The sequence below is a fragment of the Panthera uncia genome, chromosome B1 (genome assembly GCF_023721935.1).
Source record: "Panthera uncia isolate 11264 chromosome B1, Puncia_PCG_1.0, whole genome shotgun sequence".
Classification (NCBI taxonomy): domain Eukaryota; kingdom Metazoa; phylum Chordata; class Mammalia; order Carnivora; family Felidae; genus Panthera; species Panthera uncia.
The window spans coordinates 39,999,141-40,026,995 of record NC_064811.1 but is presented as its reverse complement, the minus strand read 5'-3'; the positions used below and the strand labels follow the sequence as shown (position 1 = coordinate 40,026,995).

The 27,855-nt window shown below is 37.3% G+C and overlaps 1 protein-coding gene across 7 annotated transcripts in view; it reads left to right on the top strand.

Annotated features, from left to right (window-relative positions):
* Window positions 1-27,855, top strand: part of FRYL (FRY like transcription coactivator) — a 269,670-nt gene that overhangs the window by 149,022 nt on the left and 92,793 nt on the right. For all 7 annotated transcript variants that reach the window (XM_049632000.1, XM_049631993.1, XM_049631998.1 and 4 more), the window contains 15 exons: window positions 433-513; window positions 2,528-2,696; window positions 2,995-3,087; window positions 7,267-7,365; window positions 8,336-8,437; window positions 11,389-11,433; window positions 14,063-14,166; window positions 14,364-14,472; window positions 16,222-16,308; window positions 18,857-19,028; window positions 19,481-19,613; window positions 22,296-22,403; window positions 25,376-25,613; window positions 26,741-26,926; window positions 27,188-27,274. In XM_049632000.1, coding sequence (XP_049487957.1) covers window positions 433-513; window positions 2,528-2,696; window positions 2,995-3,087; window positions 7,267-7,365; window positions 8,336-8,437; window positions 11,389-11,433; window positions 14,063-14,166; window positions 14,364-14,472; window positions 16,222-16,308; window positions 18,857-19,028; window positions 19,481-19,613; window positions 22,296-22,403; window positions 25,376-25,613; window positions 26,741-26,926; window positions 27,188-27,274 — 1,813 coding nt within the window. The remainder of the gene's footprint in view (window positions 1-432; window positions 514-2,527; window positions 2,697-2,994; window positions 3,088-7,266; window positions 7,366-8,335; window positions 8,438-11,388; window positions 11,434-14,062; window positions 14,167-14,363; window positions 14,473-16,221; window positions 16,309-18,856; window positions 19,029-19,480; window positions 19,614-22,295; window positions 22,404-25,375; window positions 25,614-26,740; window positions 26,927-27,187; window positions 27,275-27,855) is intronic.

The window sequence follows — 27,855 nt, the reverse complement described above, 5'->3', positions numbered from 1 at the left end:
CTTTCTTTCTTTCTTTCTTTCTTTCTTTCTTTCTTTCTTTCTTTCTTTCTTTCTTTCGAATCCACACAAAATGCTTCTAGGAAAGTTTGTTTGTTTGTTTTAGTAGGCTTCATGCCCAATGAGGGGCTTGAATTCATGACCCTGAGATCAAGAGTTTTTTGTTTTACCAACTGAGCCAGTCAGGCACCCCCATTGGAAAGATTTTATTAAAATAATTCTTAAAACTGTTGATTGGATTTCTAAGAATTAGAAGGCTAAATTTCACGACAAAGTAAAACTCAGAGCTAGACGAAAATTTGTGTGGTTTTTATTATTCTATAGATGACTCTTCAGAAAAAAACTTTGTAACCCTCTGATGAGAAACTTTCAGATTTATGTAAAAGAGAATTTATAGAAAAATTTAACAGCACATTTGTTCTCTTGTTGTTTCAGATATTCAGGAACCAACACTGGGAATGTGCATATTATTGCAGATTTATATGCAGAGGTGATAGGGGTTCTTGCCCAATCAAAGTAAGTATTTAAATCACTGATTTCAGTTATATTTTAGAATGCTTCATTGTAATTGACAATGACAGCATTAGATCTAATTGTTTTCGTAGTTATTTTGCAGTCTCCTCCACTTTTTATTACTTAGCTGCTCTATTTCTTAGAGGATTTTAAAGTAATATCCGTACATTAAGTATACAACTTGTTTTCATTTCTTTGGGGTTTTCCATAAATGTCTGAATTGAGGAAGTCAGAAAAGTGCCAGGAATAGTCAGGACATTACCTTATTTATTTCTAACTAATCTATGAGAAGTGTTTTTTCACATCCTTTTTTGTTTGTTTGTTTTTTAAGAACTCAATAACAACTTTTAATACTTTCTAGTTGAATGGTCTTATTTCTGAGATGGCATCTCAGTGTTTTCCTCCTAATCATTTTATTTAACACCAAATAGAATTTCGGATAGGTAGAAGAGATTCCAAAAAAGAAAGAGAAGATACTAGATGATTCCATAAAGGTGTTATTCATTAGGAGTAAACCCATTGACTTGTCTTGAACCATCATTATAGTAAAGAGTAGAAAAGTTTATCTGTAGTATCTTGTGGTTGATCATAAGACTATGGAAGAGTTTGAATTTCCTTTGTTGCCACTGGGAAATTTGTAAGGTAAAAAATTATCAATTCAGATTTTCTTAGATGTCATTTAAGAAGTGTTTGGTCCTGAAATCATCAGATAAAACCCTTTCTAAATTCTAAAAAGCCAAGTACAATTCTTGTTAATGTTTGGTTCCTGTGAGTGTAGTGGCTAATCATTATTATGAGAAATTTAATAGAAGAGAAAAACCCTTGGATTCTAGTGTTATTGCGATGGGAAGGTTTTTATCCATTGTATATTTTCTTTTTAAAATACAAAAGAGGGGCGCCTGGGTGGCTCAGTCGGTTGAGCGTCCGACTTCGGCTCAGGTCATGATCTCACGGTCCGTGAGTTCAAGCCCCGCATCAGGCTCTGTTCTGACAGCTCAGAGCCTGGAGCCTGTTTCAGATTCTGTGTCTCCCTCTCTCTCTGACCCTCCCCCGTTCATGCTCTGTCTCTCTCTGTCTCAAAAATAAATAAAACGTAAAAAAAAAAAAATTTTTTTAAATGCAAAAGAATATATTCGTGGGAAATGGTATTATATTCTCCAAGACTCAAATGGAAATGGCTAAGTAATATTTCCTATCATGTATCCATATTTCATTAATACGCAATTTTCTTTTTCCCCTCTGTAGTCAATAACGATTAGAAAATATGCTTCATTTCCCATTTTAACTTTTCAAAAACTGGTTTCCCCCAGTAACACTAACAGTAAAATCTTTAGCTGTTTCATAATAAATAAAGGGGGGAAATTAAGTATTTTTGATTATTAAACTGTAAGTATCTTTTTGCAATGTAAGCAGAGAAAAAACTTAGTAGACTTACCATGTGGTCATTTGAATCCACGATGGTGCTTAAATTTGAAAGCATTTTGATTCTTGAGCTTAGTCACATTGTGTGAGACCGTGTGCCCCACTCGTCTCCTTCAGTTTTTCTCCAGTATAAGGAGAAACTAATTTTAAGTGATAGTAGTCTAAAATTGATTGCTTCATGTCTTTGAACACATTTATAGTCTCCAATCCGTTCTCCATATAACTCAAATTACAGGTTTTATAAAAAGGAGTACAAACTGGAGACACTATCAGATTTATGGGGTAGATTATTTGATTTGATTTGACTATGATTATTAACGATTAAATGGTAATGGAGCTGTATTGACGATGTTGTAGGAATAAAGACATCTTATTATATCTTCTTAAGGAACTTCTAACTTTAAAATAAAGGAACAGCAGATTTCGAATAATATCAAATAACTTTATTTCCCTCTGTGCTTTTCTAGTAAGTTTGATGAGGGTAGAGAAGGGACATAATGTTTACGTAAAGTCTCTTTTGATTTCAACCTTGAGTATCATGTCGGACATTAGTGTTTTGAATTCCTATCCACTTATGTATTCATGTATATTAAAGATTTCAGGCTGTGAGGAAGAAGTTTGTGACAGAATTGAAAGAACTGCGGCAAAAGGAACAAAGTCCCCATGTGGTACAAAGCATCATCAGCTTAATAATGGGAATGAAGTTTTTTCGAGTAAAAATGTATCCTGTAGAAGATTTTGAAGCATCATTTCAGTTCATGCAGGTGATATACCTTCTCCATTGCGGTGATTGGAATTAGCCTAACAGTGGTTATGCTTGCTCTTCGTGACTTACTAAAGGAAACATATATATATTACTAAAGGAATATATATATATATATATATTCATGGCATCGTTAGTAATTCTTTAGTTCCAGTGTTAAATTGCCAGTGGTGTGAATTTACTTTCTTTTTAAATTTGAGTGTGTTTTGACTTAGCTTTTTGGTAAAATCACAGTATTTACAAACTTCTCATGATGTTAAAACTTCTTAAACCTAATATATACCTCTTTGCCCCTCCAGGAATGTGCTCAGTATTTCTTAGAAGTAAAAGATAAAGATATAAAGCATGCACTTGCTGGTTTATTTGTGGAGATTCTTATCCCTGTAGCTGCTGTAAGTATATTTTAATTTCTATATTGTATGTTAAAAGTACCTTTTTACTGAAGAAGTTGCCACGTGAAATAGTCTTACTTTCCGGTAATTTCATAGACTGTTATGTGGGAAATTTGAATGTCATATGGATATGGGGAAAATGGTTATTAGCCAAATGTCAGTAGAGCATTGATTAGCCTTTTAATTAAAAGAACAGGCCCAGGTCCTTAAGATTCAGAGACTGCAAGGAGGGCAGAGTATTTGCAACCCAGCCTCTAGGTAACGGCTGCCTGAAGCAGCTCAGTGCAAAATACTGCATTTACTCGCGGCTTCTGCTTCTTACAATATGGTGGCCATTTTAACAGCCTGTACTGTAACATATATCTTGGAATTTACAGGACTGTCTCGATTTTAAGTGTTCTGTAGTTGCTATTGATATTCGTCCCATCTGTCAAAATTTGTATTCCAAATTATTTAGAAAATATGATTATTATAAATATATTATTTATATAACAATTTCTAGGGAAGCAGATTTATAGAAGCCTTTCTTGACATAAAAGCAGTGTGTTATTTGAAAATACTTTTGCAGTTACTAGCAACAGCATGCTATAAATAGGATTAAGGGATTTTATAGTACTTAGATGCTAGGTTTGTTTCCTGGGGTTTTTGTTTGTTTTTACCCAATTCAGTTGTTCTGTATGATATGTGATATGCAACTCACTTTCAGTATACTACATATTGCTGCATAAATGATATTCTTTTCATATATATATATATTATATATCATCGTTTCATTTTAAACTTGAAGTAAAATGGACATACAGTATGCATATTTAAAGTATATAATTTGACATGTGTATGCACATGGGAAACCATCACCATAATCAGGATAATGTACATGTCTGTCACACCCTGGAAGTTTCCTTATTTTCCTTTTTAATCCACTCCCCCCCCCCCCCCCACCCCCCACCACCACTCACCTCACCTTTGGGTAGTGCAACTATTCATCTTCCTTCTGTCACTCTACATTAGTTTTGGTTTTCCTAGAATTTTATATTAATGGAGTTTTACAGTACAAAGCCATTTTTTGGCTTCTTTCACTCTGCATAATTATTTTGAGTTCCAACTATGTTGTGGAACGTATCAGTAGGTTTTTCCTTTCTCATCGTTGCACAGTATTTCATTGCATAGACATACCACAGTATAGATAACACCACAGTTTGGTTGTGGTCATCTGTTTTGGATCCATTTGTTCCAGTTTTGGGCTGTTACATATAAAGCCGCTGTGAACATTTATGTCCAAGTCTATGTACAGGACATATGCTTTTATTTACTTTGGGTAAATATCTAGGGATGGAATTGGTGGACCAAATGGTAGCTATATGTTTGATTGTTAAAGAAATTGTCATACAACGTTCCAAAGTTGTTGCATCATTTTGTATTCCAAGGAGCCGGATGTGAGAGTTCTGGTTCCTCCACATCCTCACCAACACTTCTTTGGCCAGATATTTTAGTTTTAGCCATTCTGCTAGTTGTGTTGTGGTGTCTCACTGGGGTTTTAAAATTTGCATTTCCCTAATGACCAATGATTTTGAGCGTCCTGTGTTTGCTGTCTGCATGTTTTCTTTGGCAAAATGTGTGTTGAAATCTTTTCTTATTTTTTAACATGGAGTTATTTGTATTCTGATTGAGCTTTAGAGATATATTTTTATGTATCTTAAAAATATATTTTGGGGACACCTGGGTGGCTCATTTGGTTGAGGGTCTGACTCTTGGTTTTTGGCTCAGGTTACGATCTCCCGGTTTCGTGAGTTTGAGTCCCACAGCGGGCTCTGCACAGCTGGCGGCTCGGAGCCTGCTTAGGATTCTTTCTCTCGACCCCTCTGTCTGCCCCTCCCCCACTCACCCTATCTCTGTCTCTCTCAAATAAATAAATAAACTTAAAGAAAAAAAAAAGGTGGACAGGGAGGGGTGCCTGGTTGGCTCGGTTGAGCGTCAGACTCGCTCGGTTGAGCGTCAGACTCGGCTCGGGTTATGATCTCACGTTTCATGTGTTGGAGCCCTGCATGGGGCCTCGCTCTGACAGCACAGAGATTCTCTGTGCTTGGGATTCTCTGTCTTCCTCTCTCTCTGCCTCTCCCCTGTGCTCACTCGCACGCTCTCTCTCAAAAATAAATAAATAAACATTTTAAAAAATAAAATAAAATGAAGTTTTAAAGTCTTAGAAAAAAAAAAAAGAAAAGGTAGACAGGGAACTGGAAGCAAAGTGAAAGTTTTAAAATATTAATGACCGTGATTGGCATGATTTTTTTTTTTTTACCTGTCTTGAATAATTACTTAGAGTTAAATCTTTGAGGATTTAAAAAAAAAAAAAATGATTCTTTTTTAATGGGTACAAACAAAAGTCATGAATAGAGCTCAGTAGGTAGTTTGAGTCAGATAGCCCCCCACCCCAGGTTTCAGCCAAGTCTGGAGTTTTTATTTTATTATTATTATTTTTTTGATAAAATAAGCCTATCATTTATCAAACTGTCAGGTTTTAGTCTATTTTCATTAGTGCATGTATTTCAATTTCTTTTTCTAGAAGTGGTTTGGGTTGCTGCCTCTCTATCCCACATTGTCATTTGTGCTTCCCCCTTGTCTGAAAATCTGTTTTTGCCAGATACCTAACTGGGATTAGGTTGTATTTTTAAGGTAATTAATCAAAAGGAGCAGGTTGTAGGAGGAAAGACCCTTGACGGTCCTTGCGGTCCATGAGTATTGTGTTACCTGATTCTTCTTTTATGCCGTGTTTGGTTTGTAGTTTGTTTGCTAAGGCAGCCCTCATAAAGTGCCTCAAACTAGGTGGCTCAAATAACAAAAATTATTGTCTCACAGTTACGGTGAGACCAAGGTGTTGGTGGGTTGATTCCTTCTGAGGGCTGTGAGGAAGCATCTGTTCTGTGCCTCTCACCTAGTTTCTGATATCTTTGGCATTCCTTGGCTTATAGAATCAGCACCTGAGCTCTGCCTTCATTTTTGCGTGGTGTTCTCCTTGTGTACGTCTTTGTCCAAATTGCCTGTTTTTTTTAAAGGATACCCATCATGTTGGAGTAGGGTCCCCTCACCCCAATATGACTTTATCCTAACTTAACGAATTACATCTGCAATGACCAAATGACACCTGCCTTTTCCAAATAAGGCCACATGATGAGGTACGCTGGGTTAGGATTTCAGTATCTGAATTTGGGGTGTGGGGGAGGTGACATTTCAATCCATAACACCCACTGCTGCATATAGCACTCATTCTGTCTGGAACATTCTTGCCTCTTTAATAACCTCCCTCCCCACTTTGCCTGGTTGGACTCTACTTATTCATTCATCACATGTATTGAATGCTTTCTTTGTATCAGAGCCTCTTCCGTGCATAGGGAATGCAAGAATGGTCAAGGTAGGAAAGACACCTTGCTCTTGTAGAGCTATTTCTGGTGCAGAAAACAGCTAGTAAACTAGTATGTAAAATATCTAGTAGGTGGATGGTGATAAGTACTCTGGAGAGATGTACAGTAAGATAGGGGGGTAGGATTGCTGAAGGGATAAGGGAGTTGAAATTTTGAATACTGTGATTAGCTGAGACCACCCCCTCGAAGGAGATGGAGATGACTGAGCAGAAGCTAAAGGAACGAGGGAAAAGGCGTGCTGTATCTGAGGGAAGACTTCTTGGGCACAAGGAACCACTGTAGACTCCCTAAAGCACAAACATGCATGATCTGTTCTAGAAACAGCAAGAAAGCTAGCTGGTGCTGCTGGATCCCAGTGCAGGAAGGCAGAGTGTGGAGGACAAGGCCGGAGAGGTTACCTGGGATTTACTGCTCTGTATCACAGAAGGGATGCTGGATTCAGCTTTGGTGTTACTTTCTCGTGGAGTTTTTCTGTCGGGGCCCCTTGTGAACGTGCCCAGAGCACAGAGAATTTCCTCTTGCAGCATCTGTTGGTTGTATCACATACTCATTGCCTGTTCACTTCCTTGTGTTTTCTCAGAACAGGGACCACCTTTATCTCAGCGACTTGACAGTTGGTCATTTGGCAGTTTCTAGTACTTTAGTGAGATACTCGGTGAAGGAGTCACTAATTTCACACCTTAGAGAAAGTTCTCGTAATTTCTGTACAGTTTAATATTTGTGACCATTTTCTTTGTTTTTGTATTATCTTGTTACCTAGGCTGTTAAAAATGAAGTGAATGTTCCCTGTTTGAAAAATTTTGTGGAGATGCTTTATCAGACTACTTTTGAACTGAGCTCCAGAAAGAAGCATTCATTGGTATTGAAAAACATTTCAAACCTTTACATATTTAATTAGGAGTTGTAGTAATTGATTGCTGAATTGAGGGGGGATTGAAAAGAATTGTAAGAATTGAAATTGTAAAATTTCCAAAACGCAACATAAGGGCAAATTTTATACATTTTTCCTGCTCTTTTTAAAACATTCTGTTCTTAATTTTCCTGGCTCTACATTTGATAGGTTATTCAGACTTCATTCTAGGTATTTACCTATCTTGACAGGTGCTTTAAGTTATGCATTATACTATGTGGAAGCTTGCATATACTCCTATTAAACCATAAATTTCTTTATTTTACATTATTATTGCACTCAGAAGTATTAGATTACTTAGGAACCATTGTCTATCTAATGACATCATTTCTATTCAGAGATTTAACCACCCACTCCATGTAACTTTGAAGGAGTTTGCTGTAAATTTTTATGCAGCTTGGAGAAAGTGTGGAGAATTAGACAAATACTTGACCACTTAAGATACAGATCTAATAATGAATAAACACTTATTGTGCCAGGCATTGAACTAATTACATTTGCATTGTTTTACTTTAAACCTCCCAGCCCCGTCTATCATTCTCCACTCCGTGTGTTAGCAAAGGGAGCCTTGGAGCCCTTAATTATATCCACCCTGAAGTCATGCGCCTGGCAAATAAAAAGCTGAAACTTTGATGCCAGTCTGTGCTTGATCCCAGGGCTTGTGTTCCTAACCACTGTACTCGTTGAGGGAGTGGTGGCTCTAGGGAAAAATAAAAGCATGCTCCAACTCAGGGCAATGAGACAGATCGAGGAGTTGTTCTTACAGAAAACTTGCCCTTTATCATTTTTTGTGACGTTACTTTAGGAGACCGTACTTCTTAAGACAAATGGGAAAACTGCCTTTGTTTCTGAGGATATGATTTACAAATCTGTGCTTTCTCATGAAAAATGTTAATTCTCTTTTCCCTATCTCCTATAGGCTCTTTATCCACTAATTACCTGCCTTTTATGTGTCAGTCAGAAACAGTTTTTTTTAAATAACTGGCATATTTTCCTACAGAACTGTTTGTCACATTTAAAGGTAAGACATAATCACATTTCTGACCTGTAGATACTGACTGTAGTGTATTCATTTGTGCATATATATCGAACAGTATGTAATAAAACCCTCATTATTATTGGTGCATTAGAAGAGTAATACTTTACCACATTGCTTTTCTTAAATGTACTTTATTCTTTCTGTGGGGAATCACATATTGACATGAATCAACTTTTGATTGAAAATTTAGTTTGTCTTAATGCAAAATTGTACATTTTTAGCAGCTGTTTGTTTATATTATCTTAGATCTAACAATATTTGTGCTAAAAACATGCCTTTAGAGTTACAGAGTGTTAATCTTATAGAATCCTCCAGATATTATTTTGTGTTTCATTTTGAGAAAATTCAGTCATGTTGGCTCAAGTCTGAAAATGAAAAAAGCCTTGATAATGAAATGTCACGAAAAGCACATTTGATGAAAGTGTGCCAGCCAAACCTAAGAGTGTGATATTGGATCCACAGGGACACAGAATCTCCTGAAATGATTCTGACTTGAATCAAGGGATAGTTGTGTACTAACACTATTTGGCACGCCCACGTCCGGTCTCTCTTTAGTGTTGTAAACAAGGCTGTGAGATAGAAGGATCTTTATCTTCCCAGGATACTCTGCTAGCAGGATCTAACAGGATCCACTTTTCTTCTGTGGATAGGAGCTCAGTTAATGTCTGACACGGGACATGGGAATATTCCTCACCTGCATGTCATGGAAATGCTTGATTTGAACACTGTTTTAATGCCTCGATGAGTACATTTGAATATTTGCTTACAAGTTCTAGAAGCATGACAGACATGGCCTCTTATTTCCTGTCATTCCTCTAAGTTAGGATAATATTGAAAACCTTATACTTTGAAGACAATGAAAGCGAGGCACAGATAGGTTAAATGACTTTTCTCTGACTCTATAGCTCACTGTGGTATTTGAGAAATAGGACTGACTTTTCATTCCCACTTTGAGAATGATCCACTGGAAACATTATCCTATATATCTTTTCCGTGACTTTATACATCATTTTCAAAAGTGCCTTGATTACTTAAAAAGGTATACAGAAAATAAAAGTCTTTGAGAAACATTTTTGGCTCTTTTTCTCCTAGATACTCATTGATATTATTCATATTTGGATGAGACTTGATATACTCTCTTTCTTATGTATGAAAATTCCCAGGACCAAATCAAGCTTATTAAACTCTTTATGTCATGCAACCAGAAAATAAGCTTTATTTAATTAATTACATTATACTGTTTTCTGTCCTCATTTTGATGATTCATACCGATACAGGTACTAAAAGGGGGAATTGATAATTTTCTGGGTAGTATGATTTTCCACACTTTCAATAAAATATTTTCAGACTCGCATTTAAGTGTTTTCTGAAAGGTTGCTTTGTTTCATGACAATCCATACTTTTCTGTTGCTTGTTGGAATTGTTGTATATATATATGTTTCCACCTAACATATTTGCAATTCTTTCGCAGCACCTTAACTTTTATTTTTTGTCTTAAGGCTTTCATTTGAAATGCTGTTTTCTTTGAACCCTTACCTCCTGTTAAATATTTCTGGCATATTGTCCATTTTAATTAATGGCAATGTCGCTCTGCCAGGCTAAAGGAGATAAGAGCCACCTTAGCATGAATATTTGGAATATAGTTGTCTTGGCCATTAACCCTTAACTTACATTAAGGCTCTATTCAGCAGAAATTTTACGAATTGGCTCCTGTTTATTAAGTTTTAGATACTGTGGCTACACTGCAGAGTTGAGGTAAGGCATGGAGTATTCAGTAAAAAACCTGATGCTAGTTATCTGTTGCAACAGATATAATTGATTTGCTATATATATATATATACGTGTATATATATATATATATATATACACGTATATATATATATACATACACACATACAGGAAAAACTGGTTCAAGGTAAAGGCCTAAACTGATTCTGTTTTGAGATGCAAGAAACCTCATGATTTCAAAAAAATCCGTAACAAGTTTTCACTTACTAGACCTATTACTTCTTAAAGCTGATTCTTATTAATACTTCTATATACTAGATGCTTAAATACAATCTCTCATTTAATTCTTACTGTAAGTGAGGGTGAAAGAAGATAAATAAGTAACCCACGGTCAGGGGGCCAAAAAGTGATAGAGATAGGTTTGCATCTAGATCTCTTCAGCTCTATAATGTTTGCCCTTTGAGATCCACCCGCTGTTAATGGACTATAAGGAGTTTTGCTGTACTAGATATTTTCAGACAATATCTGGCTGTCATTCTGGGATATTAAAAAAGGCATTATTCTCCAGAGTCATAAGAATAAATACAATCTTTAATATTGTACACTTTTTAAAAAGTTACCATATCAGTATTTGAAGGTGGTGACCACGGAACATGGGCTTTCGCCCCATCGGCCCATAAATAGCATGAGAAAACATCCATTTGAATTCACAGAAGATGTCACATCTGTCATTTTTGTCCTGAAACAGAATTTGGTAGTTTTCCTACTTCCCTATCTTTTTATCAGTCGAGGTTATTATGTGAACAGTGATTGTAAGGTTTCTGAAGAATAGAGGGGGTGCGGGGGGGAAATAATAAGAGTAGTGGAGTTCAGATAAAAATAATCTGAAGGTTGTTTTCTATAGCGCATGCTTATTTTCTTCTAAAAATTTAAACTTGCTAGAACTCGAGTGCAGTACTTTGAGAGGAAAATTTAGGTACTTAATAATTTAAATATTTTCTCTTAGTTTAAGGATTATATGGATGTATCCCAAGTTATAGGATTTTTTTTTTCCTTTAGTGTTTCTGGCCACTGTCTTGGAAATTTCAAATTTCTTCTAAATAGAGGCCTTGGTGAAGAGCTGTCTTGTTTTGTGCTTATTTTCATCTAACATGCATGTGCTGTGTCTCATGTTTATGTTTGCTGTCTCACATTGCTTTATTTAGATGCCATCTAACAACAGTATCAGAAAACAAATAGAAACACTCCAGGTGAGTTGTGTTGTTACAAAGTAAAATATTGCTTTATCTCCTTTAAGTGTGGCTTTTTTTTTTTTTCTTTACCCATTGTTGCATTGCATGTCTAATGTATTTATTCCAGCCCGCTTCTCCTCTTGTAAAAGAAGACTAGCACACAGCAGGGACACTGTACATGTTTAATATTAATGTCATCCCAAGAAGATGAATTTACGAGCTACAAGTGATCATGAATGTTGATTCTTAACCAAAATCCTCCATTTTAAAATATCCTGTTTAATTTGTTGTTTAAATAACGTTACATTAGTGACACTGTTATAGAGGAAATTAAAAAAAAAAAAAAACATTTTCTGATGCAATTAAGGAGACAGCTCAGATTTTAAGTATGATTTTTGATGCATGACTTTTTAAAACTTGTCTCCTATTGGTTTGGATTTTAAGCAAAATATTTTGGGTTTGGTTCATGGTAGAAAAAAGGGAAAGATACATTAAAATGATTGCAGCCAAAGAACATACTGGACATATCAAATGTTTATTGGATTTTAATGTATGTAACAATCTGCTTATTCGTATTGTACCAAAATGGTAACTGGGGAATTATCTACTCTTTGGTTAAGGCTCAGATTATTTTAGGATGTTTTTATTATTCAGACATGTTTGACAGCATTTCAGTGGCTGAATACACAATAATTGATGTATCATTTTTCATCTTAGTTTTGGCTTTGTTCAGTGTAGAATAAGTCTGCTTTGTAAACATAGTAGTCCATCTTGGAAAGTTTGAAAATCAAGTTTTTTTCATTCTAGATATCTCAGCCCTTCACGTAAAATAATCCAAAATACTTTATTAACCATTTATATGAAGACATTTTTATGTGGAATTGGACTTAAATATTTTTAATATATAACATGTATTAATTTGTATCAGTTGCATTTTGAAAATATAATTTAATGTGAAAATACTATTTGGAATGTACATCAAACTAATTGAACATTTTTTGATACTTGATATCTTGCATTTAAATGACAGAAAAAAAAGTTACGTGATAGAAAAGAAAGTACTGTAAAAGGCTTGGTTGTTACGAGTAACCTGCAGACATTACTTACTACTTTGTATGTTACCTTAGTTACATTAGTAATTAATAACTACTTGGGGAGTGTATTTGAAATTTGGAATCATTATGATTTGGCAATAGAAGTAGGGACTGATGTTGAGACACTGACCAGCAGAATAATTGGTATTCCATTCTTAATTATATCAATTCTTCACATAGATGTGCAAGATTCTATTTTCTGATCGCTCTGTTTCGTTTACTTGTCATTTGTTATCTTCTTGTATTGCTTTTAATCATACATAGTTGCCCATTTTTCTATTTCTCAAGAAAAAGTAGGGGCGCCTGGGTGGCGCAGTCGGTTAAGCGTCCGACTTCAGCCAGGTCACGATCTCGCGGTCTGTGAGTTCGAGCCCCGCGTCAGGCATCTGGGCTGATGGCTCGGAGCCTGGAGCCTGTTTCCGATTCTGTGTCTCCCTCTCTCTCTGCCCCTCCCCCGTTCATGCTCTGTCTCTCTCTGTCCCAAAAATAAATAAAAAAAAACGTTGAAAAAAAAAAAAAAAAGAAAAAAGAAAAAGTAAAATAGAATGGCTAAATTACTTAGAATTTTAAAACTCTGTTTTGTTTGTTGCTGTATATAAAATAATTACTCAACAAAAAGAAATCCCCCAAACTAAATTAAATGAGTGCTGATTTATGACAGTCAGTGCGTCCTACAGCCAATCAACATACACAAAGAATTTCTCCTAATAAAGTTGACCATGAGCTACATTTTCAAAATTCAGCATTAAATCTCATTACATGACCGGTCATCTGAGAACTTTACTTTTTATAATAAGTGGTATGAAGAAAAAGTTTGCTGATCAAGTTGTGATTGAAATGAAATAATTTTCTTATTCTAAATGATAATAATTTAAGTAATGTCTAAGTAAAATTTAAAGGTATAACAACTAACATTTATGAAGCATTTAACATGTGCCGGCAGTGTTCCGAGTGTTTTTCACACAAAAACTTCCTTAATGTGTGAGGTAGGTACCATTTTATCTCCATTTTTAAAGGTGAGGAAATTGTGGTACCAAGCGGTATAAAAGTGCCCCCAAAGATGAGGTGTGGCCAGTCATTCCTGACTTCAGAGTCCTTGCTCTTCTGTAGTCCCTCTTGTAAGGATAATCACTCAGCAATAGTTTGCGTTATTTCATAAATGCAAGTACCCATAATAACCTTTGGTGGCCTAAGTTTTAACTAAGTTTGGACTGCAGTAAATTGCTCCAAAGATAAGGAATCCTTCTATGATGATGTCAATATTGTGTGAACTGTTTATTGCCAAGTAGGTTGATGTGTGTATAAGATAGGAGTTCTTTCAAGTATGAATATCCTTCTGATATTTTTACTAAAGGAATGGCTCGGAATTACCTCTCAGCTTTCTGTACTTACTATATACCGAACGTATATTTACATATTTAAACCTGCTTTAGATTGAATACAGAGAGGAGTGGGATAAGAGCTTTTAGTTGTTGGCAGAGACTGTATTTAATCTTAAATGATTGCAAGTAGTTTAATAAGTTTATTTTTTATTCTCTCTTGTTTTTGAACAGAATAAAGATCCTAAAATGTCTCGAGTTGCACTGGAATCTTTGTATAGATTGTTGTGGGTTTATGTAATTAGAATAAAATGTGAAAGCAACACTGTAACTCAGAGGTGAGTGCCTTTGCATTAAAATGGATTTTATAAAGATCTTCGTAAAAAAAAATCACACTGATGACATTATAGTTAACATTTTATAAAGACCTTGAGAAGGAGAATGCATTTTCTTGACCTCTTATGAAGAATAGGAAGAATGTTTGTTGTTGATGTCATTATCTCTTTATGACTCGGTCTTTTTTTTTTTTCCATAGTCGTCTTATGAGCATAGTGTCAGCACTTTTTCCGAAAGGTTCACGTAGTGTGGTTCCTCGTGATACACCTCTCAATATATTTGTGAAGATTATCCAGTTCATTGCTCAGGTAAGTGCTTTACCTCACAATAACTGAAGTAATTTGGAGTTTTACAATTTGTTACAGATCGAAAAGCGTGATAACAGAACTCAAGGGGACCCACAGGTGGAGCACTTAATTTAGGAAGGGTCAAGGAAGTATTGCTCAGTCCTACTGTTGCTCCATTGACTAATTACTTCCTGAGTATCTCCAAAGGTTTTTGGCAAACTGTTTTCTCATGCATCCATCTAGTTTCTTAGGTACAGATACTAGAATCCACAGTAGCTAGTTGAACCCAAAGGGAGCTTTGAAGGAATATAGATGGTTCACAGAATCGAATCACTGGTAGGACTACGGATGACTAAGAGGAAATTGCAGAATTGGGCTATCGAGGTAGCTGTGGCCTCTGCCAGAGACAAAAAGCTGCCAAATTAGGAAGTCATCACAGTTCTTTCAGAATCCTGCTGCTGCCACGGTCCCCACCAGTAGAGGATTCCTTCCTTCCTGTCCTCCTCCTCTTCCTCCTATACGTCAGTTCCCAAAGACTCACATGAGTGTACCAGTTGGTAGGGTCTAAATCACATCCTGAAGCCCACTGCTCTGAGGCATTCTGAGAAATACGATTTTAGCTTGCTGGTCTCTGCTAGTAAAGGAAGGTTTATTCGAAGGGGATTAAACAGGTGCTGAGCAATCAGATCCAGGGTTTTGGTCACATTCCCTTTGGGGACATCAGCCCTGGAAGAAGCATAGTAGGTAAGGTTACTTCATCAGCCAAGGAAAATGCTTGGATTCCAGAATAGTCATTGTGGTCTCTTTGAACTAAAACTGTGACAATTTAGATGATCTTTAATGTTATTTTTAACAGTAAAGAGATAAGGAATATTTAAACAAAACGAATACATTTCTATTTACGGCAGCCCAGAACTAATGATAATTGGATGGATATAAATGTGTCGGTAAGGTGAACGAAAGCAAACTGTGCTTCAGATCTAGTGTTTAGTGGGGTGCCTGGGTGGCTCAGTCAGCTGATCACGTGACTCTTGATTTCAGCTCAGGTCATGATCTCACAGTTTGTGAGTTCGAGCCCCATGTTGGGGGCTGAGCTGACAGCGTGCTTGGGATTCTCTCCCTCCATCTCTCTCTTTGTCCTTCCTCCTCCCTCTCTCTCTCTCTCTCTCTCTCTCTCTCTCTCTCTCTCTCAAAATCTCAAAATAAATAAATAAACATTAAAAAAGAAAAAGATCTAGTATTTACAAAACTTTTGCCATTGGCTCACATCTCTTTCCTTTCTCTTGCCCCCGGATCTTGTCCGCCCCCTTGGATTAATCACCTTATACCAACACTCCATGAAAACTATGTAACTCCTCTCAGACACCAGCTAATCTTACTGATCTTCTTTTTCCTTGGAGATTTCCTTCCTGGAGACCTATTCTTACCGTCCCTGTGTGAACTCACCGCTCGCTAGGCCTGCCGCATGCCTGTTGTTTCAGGACTCCCTTTTGCCATCATTCTGGGAATTTCTTCAGTTAGATTTTTGAATATGATTTTGGTAAATGAATGTTTAAAATGTTTATCCTGTTTGTTGGGGCATTAAATCATTTGATAAATAATACATTTATAGTCATTTTTTAAAAATCTTAATTCATACGTATTTTTCTTTTGTCCACCTAGATCTTATGGATACAAACCTGGTGCCATTATATGTATGATTCTTAACATGATACCCAACATATAGTAGTAGAAAGTTATAACGATGTCTTGATTGCTATTTTTTTCTAGGAACGTTTGGATTTTGCAATGAAAGAAATAATATTTGATCTTCTCAGTGTTGGAAAATCTACTAAAACTTTCACCATTAATCCAGAGGTAAAAAAATTATTATCCTATCTCATAATCTTTTTATTTAAACTTTTTTTTAGAGCAGTTTCTGGAATCAGAACTCTCAAGCTCAAATCTCTAGTTAGAAGCTTTACTTACAATGACTAGTGTGATGATCTAGGACCAATTATTTTACCTTTCTGATAGCCAACTCAATTTTAGTAGTAGTTTCAAGTAGGGTGAAAAATTATCAAGGGAGGATGTTTTCCAGATGAGTCAGCTTAGCTGACTTCTAAGGTTGTGACATGAGCTCAGGTTTCATTTATTAATATCAGTATCAGATTTTTAAAAATAAATATCATTTACTTTACATTTATTGAGCACCAAAAATGTGTCAGGCACTGTTGCGGGTGTTAGAGACAAAATGGGCAAAAATCCTTTTCCCCAGAGGGAGATTGATAAAAATAAAAAGGCAAAAGAATTAAATATTAAATATTTCCTACTTCTGTGGCCCTATTCACTTAGGAAACCCTAACTCACTCGTTAGACATTACATTTTTAGATTGTTCAAAAGATTTTGCAAGTAACATTGGAGAATATAAAAAGGTTATCTCTTATTTCTTTAAAACTCCTGTGCTGGTCCTTCTCATAATCAAATCCTAAAACATACATTTATGTAGTTAACAAAGAAGTTGGAAAGTTGTTGAAGCTTTTCGTTTGTAGGATTTTTAAGATACATGAATAATTATTTCTAGGTATATACAGTGAGCAGAAATGAGACATGAGTGTTTTTATAGATGATATACTGAATGTGGTTTCCAGCGTCAAAATCATGTAATGAGATTTTCTTGAACATCCATTTTCAAAAACATCTTCTCCCAATGAATAAATGTATTTCTGAATATAATTTTTTTCCTCACTGAAGCTCTTAACGCTAGGAATAAAAGAGTGTGAGTTCTGTGTTTTGTTGTTCTTTTCCATGGGCTTACTCTGTTAGTATTATCGTCAGTCTCCATTTTCTCTTCAGAATCTTTTTAAGCTTGCGAGAGCTAGTTTAGTTAAAGCCAGAAGAAAAATTATCCATTAATCCATTTAATCAAACACAAGCAAATTGCAGCACACCAAAAGAATGAGTACGTGCGGGTCCTTCTGTGAAACCCAGTACATGATGGAGCTTTCCCACTTCTTCAAGATGTTTTCTGTGACTATGTGACATGACCATGTGATGTTTAGACTGAGGGAGGGCACCGGTACTATGTTGTATATAAAGATGAGGAAAGCTTAAAGTCTTAATCTTATTTAGATTAAAAAAAAAAAAAAAACCATAAATAAAAGTTTTATTGTCTTCCTGTATTCCAGCGAGCTATCTTGCACATCCATGGGGATGCACACACCTACCTTAGAGACCACTGGCGTAGGTCAGAAAAAATGGCAGCTTGGGCGGAGACAGTGGTGGTGCAGATGGAGAGGAGTGCCAACTGAGAAAAGACACATTGAGAAGGGACCTTGTTTGAGGGGAAAGTACATTTGGCTTGAATGAGTCAAACCTGAGACATCTTTTTGACATCCAGGTAGAGATGTCAAGTGGGTCTCAGGGTCCGAGTTCAGAGAAATGAGGCTTAAAATTGACAGGTGATGTGGTGTGGGTGCTAACTGAAGCCATGTTAGATACATGAAGTTGCTTTGGGAGAGAAAACATGAGGAGAGGAGACGGTAGCCGAAGACCTCGTCTTGAAGCAGTCTAACATTGGCCCTGCGGCTAAAGGAGGCCAAACCTGAAGTGCCAGCAGAGATGACTCAGCCAGCCATGGCACAGATGAATCAGAGGAAGGAAGTGTTTCAGGAAGAGAAGGAATAGTTGACAGTCCTGTGCTGCTGAAAAGTCAAACAGGCTGCAGGCAAACCCACCACTCTTTTGAGCAGAATGGTCACTGATAAGTGAGAGTTGCCTCAGGAAAACATTATGGGGGGGGGGGGGGGGGGACTTGCTTCATTAAGATGAGCATAGCTAACAGCAGTTAACACAATGTCCCCGGTGGAAAGGAAATGTTGAGGACACAAGCAAGAGAAGGGGTCATTGGTGGTGTGCCATTTCCATTCCCGGGAAAGCAAGAGCAAATGGAATTCTAACAACCAGGAAGCCCAGTGCCCCCTAAGACTGTCATAAGATCAAAGGAGAGGGAGAAGAGGTGTTAGTTACCATAGTGAGAGACTGAGGACAGTTGATGGTTTTTTCTTTCTGTGAAGTAGGAGATCTGTCATCCGCCTAGAGAGGGGAGGGCATGGTAGGAGGGTAGGACTGCTGAGGAAGGAAGGAAGGAAGGAAGGAAGGAAGGAAGGAAGGAAGAGGTTTGAAATAAGCTTTATAGAGAATAGGAGAGCCAGTTGACCTCAAGTGAAGGGACGGCATTTGGGAATTTGATAGTAAAACAAATTGTGATGCCTCAACTAGTTAAACAATGTTGGGCAGAAAGGTTGGTTGTCCTCCCGGGCCTTCCTGCCCCCCCCCCCCCATTAATTGATGAGGTGTTTTTAACAAGAAAAAAGGATATTTTCTGACCTTCTGATTTCATTCTGAAACTTTTTTTTCCTGAAGAGAATGAACATAGGCCTGAGAGTCTTCCTTGTAATAGCAGACAGTTTGCAGCAGAAGGACGGAGAGCCACCAATGCCAACAACAGGGGTCATCCTTCCCTCAGGAAACACTCTCCGTGTAAAGAAAATTTTTCTCAATAAAACGTTGACGGACGAGGAAGCAAAAGTCATAGGTTGGTGTTAACTCAGCCAGACAATTTGCTTTGTGATGCAATTTAATATTCCTTTGGAAACATTTATGATCAAATCTAAAATGAATATATTTGTCTAGTGTGGTTATTCCAGTAGAGAGTGATAGAAAAATGAATACAGGTTTGATAATACCTCTGAGTTTTCATATGAAGAGTCTTCCAGTTTGGTCTTTATTTTCTTACATGATACTGTTCACTGCCTTTTGTACTTCCTTCAAAGTAATTTTAGTTCCGTGCTTAAGTTTTATATATTCTGTCCAGTACACTAACGATGATCGTTCGGGAGAAGAATGTAGCACAGTTGAAATTCCTTTCCTTGGTGACACCAATAAGCTGATGCCATTTAAAGATAGGCTTTTATTTTTATGGGAAGTAAGTATGACTGTTCTTTATCTAATTTCTGACATTTTGTAACCGTGATGTTTTTTCTCTAGGAATGTCAGTGTACTATCCTCAAGTGAGAAAAGCATTAGATAGCATTCTCAGACATTTGGACAAAGAAGTTGGGAGACCAATGTGTATGACTAGCGTGCAGATGTCCAATAAGGAGCCTGAAGATATGATTACGTACGTAGGAAGCTCTTTCCCTTCGTTGCCATTTCAGTTTTCATAAAAAGGCACACGTGATTGATTCTTGCTTGCTCCCTTACTCTCTCCTTTGCAGCTGTCCCATATTGCTCCCTGCTGTGGGTGTTGATATAGCAAATCCTTCCGCCTGCTCAGTTGTATTCTTCAAAGTGCTATCGAACTAGCATAAGTAGCAGAAGTCATCCTGGATCTGTTTAGCTGTCAGTGACAAGGCCCTATACTCATTCCATGACCGATAGATAAGTCCGAGTTACCCTTGATATGTGTGGATGTAGTTGTCTTATTAAGTCAAACACCTACTCTTATTTCCAGAACCCCAATAAACAAAAAAGAAAACGTGAAAATCTCCCGGTAACAGAAGGTACAGAGGGGAATAACAGAAGTAGTGTTTTCAAGACAGTGCCTCAGGCCCCTGGGTCACCAGGCTTGTCACTGCTTGCCGTCCGGCATCCTTTTTCCTTGATGTTAGGGACTTTCTCCTCGGGAGGATGTATTGATTATATGGCAGTAACTTGTTTTATTTGCTAGTCAGTATCCACATATCCTGTAATAAGGCAGGACATTTTTTTTTTCGATATTAAGGCCCGCATCACAGGTTTTAGAACACCAAACTGGATATTTGATCTCTCAGTTTAACTAATATACAGTTATTGTATACTAGCGTCTACTAATGTTTCCGAGAACTTCTCCAGTGTTGACATTTTTTTTTTCCCCTCTGCATCACTTGCTCTGGAAAATCTACGTCACAACCACTTCCTTACTGTGTGAATGAGTCTGCCCTCCCTGGGCTCCTCTGGCTGTGTGCATGGAGTCTGCTAACATTCCCTGCCGGCTCTTTCCTCTGTACCTCCTGTAAAGTTTCATTCGAATTTCACTCACAGGGGTATCACTTTTCCTTTCTCTGCTGCGCTTTAGTCTTTATTGGCCAGTTTCTTCCCTTGATTATCCATGTTTGCAAAGTATCACCTGAGTTTTATCGCTGGAGACCAGGAGGCAACATAGTTACACTTTGCTGTCTGTGTGAACAAGTAACAAATGTGCAATGACCAATCACAACAGACTTGGGAAAAGTGACATGATTGGGGTGCCTGGCTGGCTCAGGTGGAAGAGCGTACGATTCTTGGTCTCGGGGTCTTCAGTTCGAGGCCCATGCTGGGTGTAGAGATTACTTTAATAAATAAAACTTAAAAAAAAAAAGTGACACAATTAGTCAGGGATTATGATGCACATCTGTTTATTTACATAGTGATTTGCAGGGAAACTGGTATTATGTAATCAACTCGTTGGAACTGAAATTCATGCATATTGGAACCATCTGAAGAGAACACTGACTATATAAAATCTCTAAGAGTAGGTAGCAAGTCTTTTGCCACTATAACGAATACTGACCCCAGTACGTTAAACGTCCAAATTCTTTTCTACATGAGAATTTTTTAGCCTACCTTAAGAACAATTTGGATAAAATAAACTAAGATCCTCATCTTGAAATATAGACCAAAATAAAAACAAAAACCAGGGTGTTAAGAGGCTAGATATTTAAAGTAAAAATTAAAAAATCATTGAATAACTAGAAGAAAATATAGTAGAAATAAATTGTATCAAGCCTCTGGAGGAGCCAAGATTTTCAAAATTGACATTAATTCTGTAAACATTTAAATATGTATATTTGTGTGTGTGTGTGTGTGTGTGTGTGTGTATTCTGAAAATAAAATGAAAAGAACAGACAATACCAACAATAGAATATGAGAATGTCTTTTTTAAGACCCTCATTAATGTATAATAATAAATGAAAAAAATTATTTTTGTTGGGGCACCTGGGTGGCTCAGTTGGTTAAATGTCTGACTCGATTTCGGCTCAGATCATGATCTCCTGGTTGTGAAGCAGAGTCCCACCCTGGGCTCCACACTGAGTGCAGAACCTGCCAAGATTCTCTCTCCCTCTTCCTCTGCCCCTTCCCTGCTTGCTCTCTCTCTCTCTCAAAAAAATTTTTTTAGTTAATTTTATAGGTTCCTAAAATAACCAATACTTGGTTATTTAATAATCTCATTGTTACTTATTATGATTTAGTAATTAAATAGTCTTTATTCGGGCGCCTGGGTGGCTTAGTTGGTTGAGCATCTGACTTCGGCTCGGGTCATGATCTCGTGTCTGTGGGTTCAAGCCCTGTGTCGGGCTCTGTGCTGACAGCTCAGAGCCTGGAGCCTGCTTCAGATTCTGTGTCTCCTGTCTCTCTGCCCCTCCCCTGCTCATGCTCTGTCTCTCTCTCTCTCTCTGTCAAAAATAAATAAAACATTAAAAAAATTTTAAATATTCTTTATTCAGGTTAGATATTAATTTAATTTAATTTAAAATAATTGTATTCCACATAATTTACTTAAATACAATTTATTATCTAAACATAATCATTTCTGTAGTTTTCTAATTATTGAAAATCTTTTTGCTTGCTAGCTATATTTTCTTTCCTGTTATCTCTTTATTCTTTTGTCTATTTATAAACTGATAATTATTTGCTGGGTTTGTATGAATTCTTTTTTATAGTAAATACATTAAACTTTTTTAGGAGGGAGGGGACTCCTACTTTCTGTAATTATTTTTCTAAGTTTGCTTTCATTGCCTAACATATGTAATAAGCGTATTAAATCCTGTTGTATATTTTTCAGAGGGGAAAGAAAACCCAAAATTGATTTGTTTAGGACTTGTGTTGCTGCTATTCCAAGGCTGATTCCTGATGGTATGAGCAGAACTGACCTCATTGAATTGTTAGCAAGGTAACTGAGAATCACTCTTTGCTATGTTAATTTTTACCTCTTTCAATCCCTTTAAACTTCGAATACACTCCTGTTACTGTTGTCACTAACAGAGTAATAAGGACACGTTCAGTATTTTACTTGATCCACTTTCTAAACTTGCATTGTGTCTTTTGTGTTTTGTGAACACATTCTCCCCACTCATTTTTAACTTATAAAGTTCTTTTGGATTCCTCTCTACAAATCCTACTTTTCGATTTCCTATCTTTCCTTCTAGTGTGTTTCTTAGGATTTCGATAACATGTTATTCCTGAATAGATGTGTGGTGATGCCCATTAGGCAGTTAACTGCCGTGTTAACTCTTGAAGCCATTTCTATAGCTAGTTTTCACTTATTCTTCCTATTGTGGAGCCCGCAGGGTTCAAGTTTTTGCTTCTGTTTCCTCTGTTGGGTTTGTCATAGCTTTATAGAGTAAGAAATAACATGACAACCAAATGTAAATACTTGCTTCCAAAGCTAATTCTAAGTTGAGGGGAAGGCTTGTTGGAAGCTGCTTTGTCTATGTACGTAGGGATTCCGTAGGTAAGGGGTCAGCAAGCTGCTTCTGTAAGGATGACATCGTGAGTATTTTAGGATTTGCAGGTCATATGGTCAGCATCACCGCTGCTCCTCTCTGCAGTGCAGGGCAAAAACAGCCACGGACCTCATGGAAAGGAGGGGGTGTGACTGTGTTCCCATGGTGCCTCATACATTCTGGCCCTTGAGCCATGGTCTGCTTGCCCCCACTCTAAATGAAAAGCCAGGTGTAATGACTGTCACAGAGCAGTGATACTTGACTGTACTGAAAGATGTTTACTCCCTGCCAAGCACTTACCACGGACTTAAGTTAAATTCGCCGTGAACAGACTTCTCTAGCAACCCCTTTGACCTCCTCTGCGAAAACACCTAGCACCGCACACAGCCATCACTGTCCTGTCCTCAACCTTTGCAGGTTGCCATCTAGATACAGAATGGCATTTGTCTCTATTCAGGATGATGAGGAGAGAAAAGGAGTTACTTGGAGACTTTGCACCATGAGATAAATTCATCCCTTTGCACTCTCTTAATTTTTTGCTGTGAATTGAAGAGTTGCAAAGTTCATGTCAGCATTAGGGAAGGAAAAGAGGTGTAATGATTTGTAATGTTATTCTTGGGAAAACAGTAAACAGCTCTCACTCAGTTGCACTCTTTCCACTCGCCCTAATTTAACTCGCCTGCACATTTGTGGCTTAATGGTCCCGTATCCCCCCCGCCAAAATGAAACTCCCTCTACAAGGGTCAGGGATGGAGGAGCCTGGTGAAGGGAGCAAACATCTGAACAGTAAATGACAGCTTTTGCGACTTGATTTACTTTGCATCCTTTTCCTGTGATATTAACTAATTAGCTTACTTCAGCAGAAAGGAAGATTTTGCGTTCTGCTCTATTTTGTCCCCCATTCTGATCATTTGGAATTGCAACATCTAAATCCTGTTTTTGTTTGTTTTTAAAGCAAGTAAGCAAAACAAAGATGCATTTGTAGACCTGTATGCTATGTCTAAGGAAAGTTAATTCTTCTGCCTTAAATTAGCCAGGCCACCCTGTTGTTCTCTACACAGTGGTGAACTCATGCGTATATAGCCTGAGTTACACAGATAGGTGTAAGATGGGCATGAAGATTTAAGGGATGTTGAAATAACCTTTAAAGTCAGCATCGTGGAGACAGTCACTGTGCCTCCACAGTACCTCCCTTGGTGCCTCTATCAGAGACAGAATGCTGGGCTAGAGATCCTTAATCTGATCCCCTGTGATGGCTCTGACGGGCTGCTCTCACTGCTGCCGCTTCGTGGGGCTAACCGCAAGTCTGTCTAGCTATAGTAAGTTTTCTCTTCGGTCTCATTGCCGGTTGAAGGTTGGCTTAGTGAAGACCAGAATTGAGTTCAGCAGGGTGAAGACTGTGACATCTCCTTCCACCTAAAGCCCACGGCTTTCCTCCTCTGTCCGTGAGGATGACTCCACCCTCGCAGCTTCCTAAGCATGTAGTTGTGGCACATGCTTAATATCACCTATTAACCTTACTCGTTCAAGCTGTTTCCAACACTGATGCATGTGTTTTGATGGTCAGTCGCTAAAGTAATCCTGTTCAGCCCCAAATCAGAAACTCCTGCTCACAGAGTATTACATATTGGTAGCTTCACTACTGGGGCCATCTTTTATGGTTTTCTTGTTGATTGTTCTCTTTATGTTCTGGTAAAATCTGTTAGCTCATATTATGTTCATGTCCTCCGATTGTTTTGGTATCTCTAAAAGGTAATTTTCTACAGCCTCTTCTCCAATTTGCTTAGATTTAAACTCCCTTTAGGGGCTTCCGTGTTAGATCAACCTTTTTCCCCTCAGGTACACTCCATTTATATTACTGCAAATTTACTCTCATGCTCACCTTCGAGAATTATCTCTGTTAACTTGAATTCATCTGGGTTTATTCTATTTTCTTGTTCACAATCGGCCATCTTATAGTTTAACTGTAACCTCAGCAGCATGAAAAGGACAGAGACAAATCATGTTCTTTCCAGTCATAGTAAAGGACTACATAAATGTGAAATAATGCTTAGATATTATATGAGCGGATATAATTTTTGATTACAAGAAAACATACAGCATTTTAAGGATTAAAGAATTTTTAAAATGTAATTCTGATATGCTGATCTGTATTTTTTCAAGTGCATTTTCATTATGATCAAACTTTCCTGAAGTTTTTTAAAAACACCAACTAACATTAACGGACTCATATGTGAATTTAAACACGAGAATAACCTAAGGGTGAATATACACAAAAAGGGAACATTGGTTCCCATCCTCATACTTCTTACAAACCAGGGAGAAGGACATCTTTTTTTAAGTTCTTAGTTTTAGGTTTTAGATGATGAAACTACGTGGAAGGTTCTGAGGTTTGCTAATGGAATTTTGTTCTTGGTAGGCTCACAATTCATATGGATGAAGAACTACGTGCTCTGGCTTTCAATACCCTGCAGGCACTAATGCTTGATTTTCCAGATTGGCGGGAGGATGTTCTTTCAGGATTTGTTTATTTTATTGTTCGTGAAGTGACTGATGTCCATCCCACGCTTCTTGATAATGCTGTAAAGATGTTGGTACAATTAATAAATCAGTGGAAACAGGCAACCCAAATGCACAACAAAAACCAGGATTCCCAGGTACCAGAGTCTTTTGTTTTGTCCCTTTGTATGTGGTCAGTGGTAACTGACCAACAGTCATGTTAATATCTATTGATTTCTTGAAAACTAAACATTTGATTGGTTTTGTTTGCTTTCGAAGTCTTATAATCCGTAAACTAAACCTCCCTGCAGTTCAGATGTTAAATATAGTGTTCGTGTGTCCAACCTTTCCAACCCTCTTCCTTTCGTAACAGTTGGTTCTGAATGAACACAGAGAGTAGAGGCAATTCTAGCTTACATTTAGGCTGTTTCCAGTATATTTAAAGCTGATGTAACAATTTTGGGGAGTATTCCATTTGAGTTATTTGATTGTTTTACCCATGGCACTAGTCCCTGCTTCACATATGTGGTTTGTCTGCTCCTTTATCATGAAAAGTACTCAGCTTCTTGATTTATATAACATATTGCCCTAGAACCTTGGAATTTTAGAGCAGGATCATCTAAATCAATCTAGCTCGCAGCCTTTAGTGAGCATGGAGAGAAGCCCAAGAACCCCTATTTCCAACAAGCTCCTAGGTGATGCCATGCTGCTAGTCTACACTTTGAGTTCAAATTGTCCCAATTCAGTCCCTTCATTTTCCACATAGAAGTGTTAGGCCAAGAGTGATTAACAGTGCCAGCTCCAAGTTTACAAAGTAACCAGAGAATGCCAGAAGCTCCATACACAATTCGTATTTAGACTGCCAGTTAAAAAGCTTTTTATCTCTGTGTACACTGTTACGTTTTTTTTAATGTTTATTTTTGAGAGAGAGAGAGAGAGAGAGAGAGAGAGAGAGAGGATGAGCAGGAGAGGGTCAGAGAGAGGGTAACAGAGGATCCAAAGCGGGCTCTGCACTGACAGCAGCGAGCCCAATGTGGGGCCCAAGCTCATGAACCAAACCATGGGATCATCACCTGAGCTGAAGTTGAAAGCTCAACCGACTGAGCCACCCAGGAGCCCCTGCGGTGTTACATTTTTGTGAATTAAATATTATTTAAGTTACTTGAGCTGAGGCAGACCTATAGCTATAAGGTATATAATTTGGTTTATTCTTTAATTAATGGTTATACTGGAATGTCTACACATATTCTTTTGTTTGATTTTTAACTTCTTTTTATTTTTCAAGCATGGTTTGGCTAATGGAGCTTCTCATCCCCCTCCTCTGGAAAGGAGCCCGTATTCCAATGTATTCCATGTGGTCGAAGGGTTTGCACTTGTCATTCTCTGTAGCAGTCGACCTGCCACTAGGAGATTAGCTGTCAGTGTCCTTAGAGAAATACGGGCTTTGTTTGCACTTTTGGAAATACCTAAGGTAAGATTTAGGTATATCATTTAATTATCTAATGAAAGTATATAAAAACTATTCTTTTGTTCATTCTGTTGCTACCATGCAAGCATAACTTAACTTATAACAAAGTAACAAAGGCTTTTTGACCTGGTCTAAACTAACCCAGCTGCCTTCAATTCCATTTGTAACAAATAGTGCTGATGTGCAGTTTTTTTATGTTTTCTTAGGTTTGGCTTTTCTTAATCATTCCTAAATATTTTTAGACATGTGCTCACTTTTTTATAGGGTGATGATGAATTAGCCATAGATGTGATGGACAGGCTGAGCCCATCCATTCTTGAGAGCTTCATACATCTCACTGGAGCTGATCAGGTAACTGTCATGATTTCATGCTATTCAGTCTTGCCTTGGAACTTTAGCCATACATACATGCATACGTGAATTTCCTTTACAAATATAATGCATTGAAGAGTATTTTATGCCCCAGTTATAATTAATTTGACTCATTAAGATGGAGAAAAACACTTTGTTAGCAAATGCAACTAAACTTTCTTAGCTGGGCTTGATTTTTTTTTTTTACAAAGGTCTTACATTAAGATTTCAAGATGGACATAAAAATAACCATCAAACTTTACTACTTGAAGTTTCTTTTTTGTTCCTGTTTGGAACACATGGACAAGGTTTCTGGGCTTTGAGCGTAACACTTAGCTCTTATAATTCGCAACTTAATGTATAACCAAGGGAGATAGTAATACAATTTTGTAAACCTAAGAGATCGATTATAAATCTTTTCAGCTTAAAGAATTCTGCTTTAGATTATTAACTACGATTTATGCCAACAAAAAGAATAATGAATGACCCTTCTCATGCCTAAAGCCATGCCTGGCTTATAATGGGTATTTTTGTAAATATCTGTTGAATGATAGAGTGAATTGGACCTCTGTTCAGTTTAA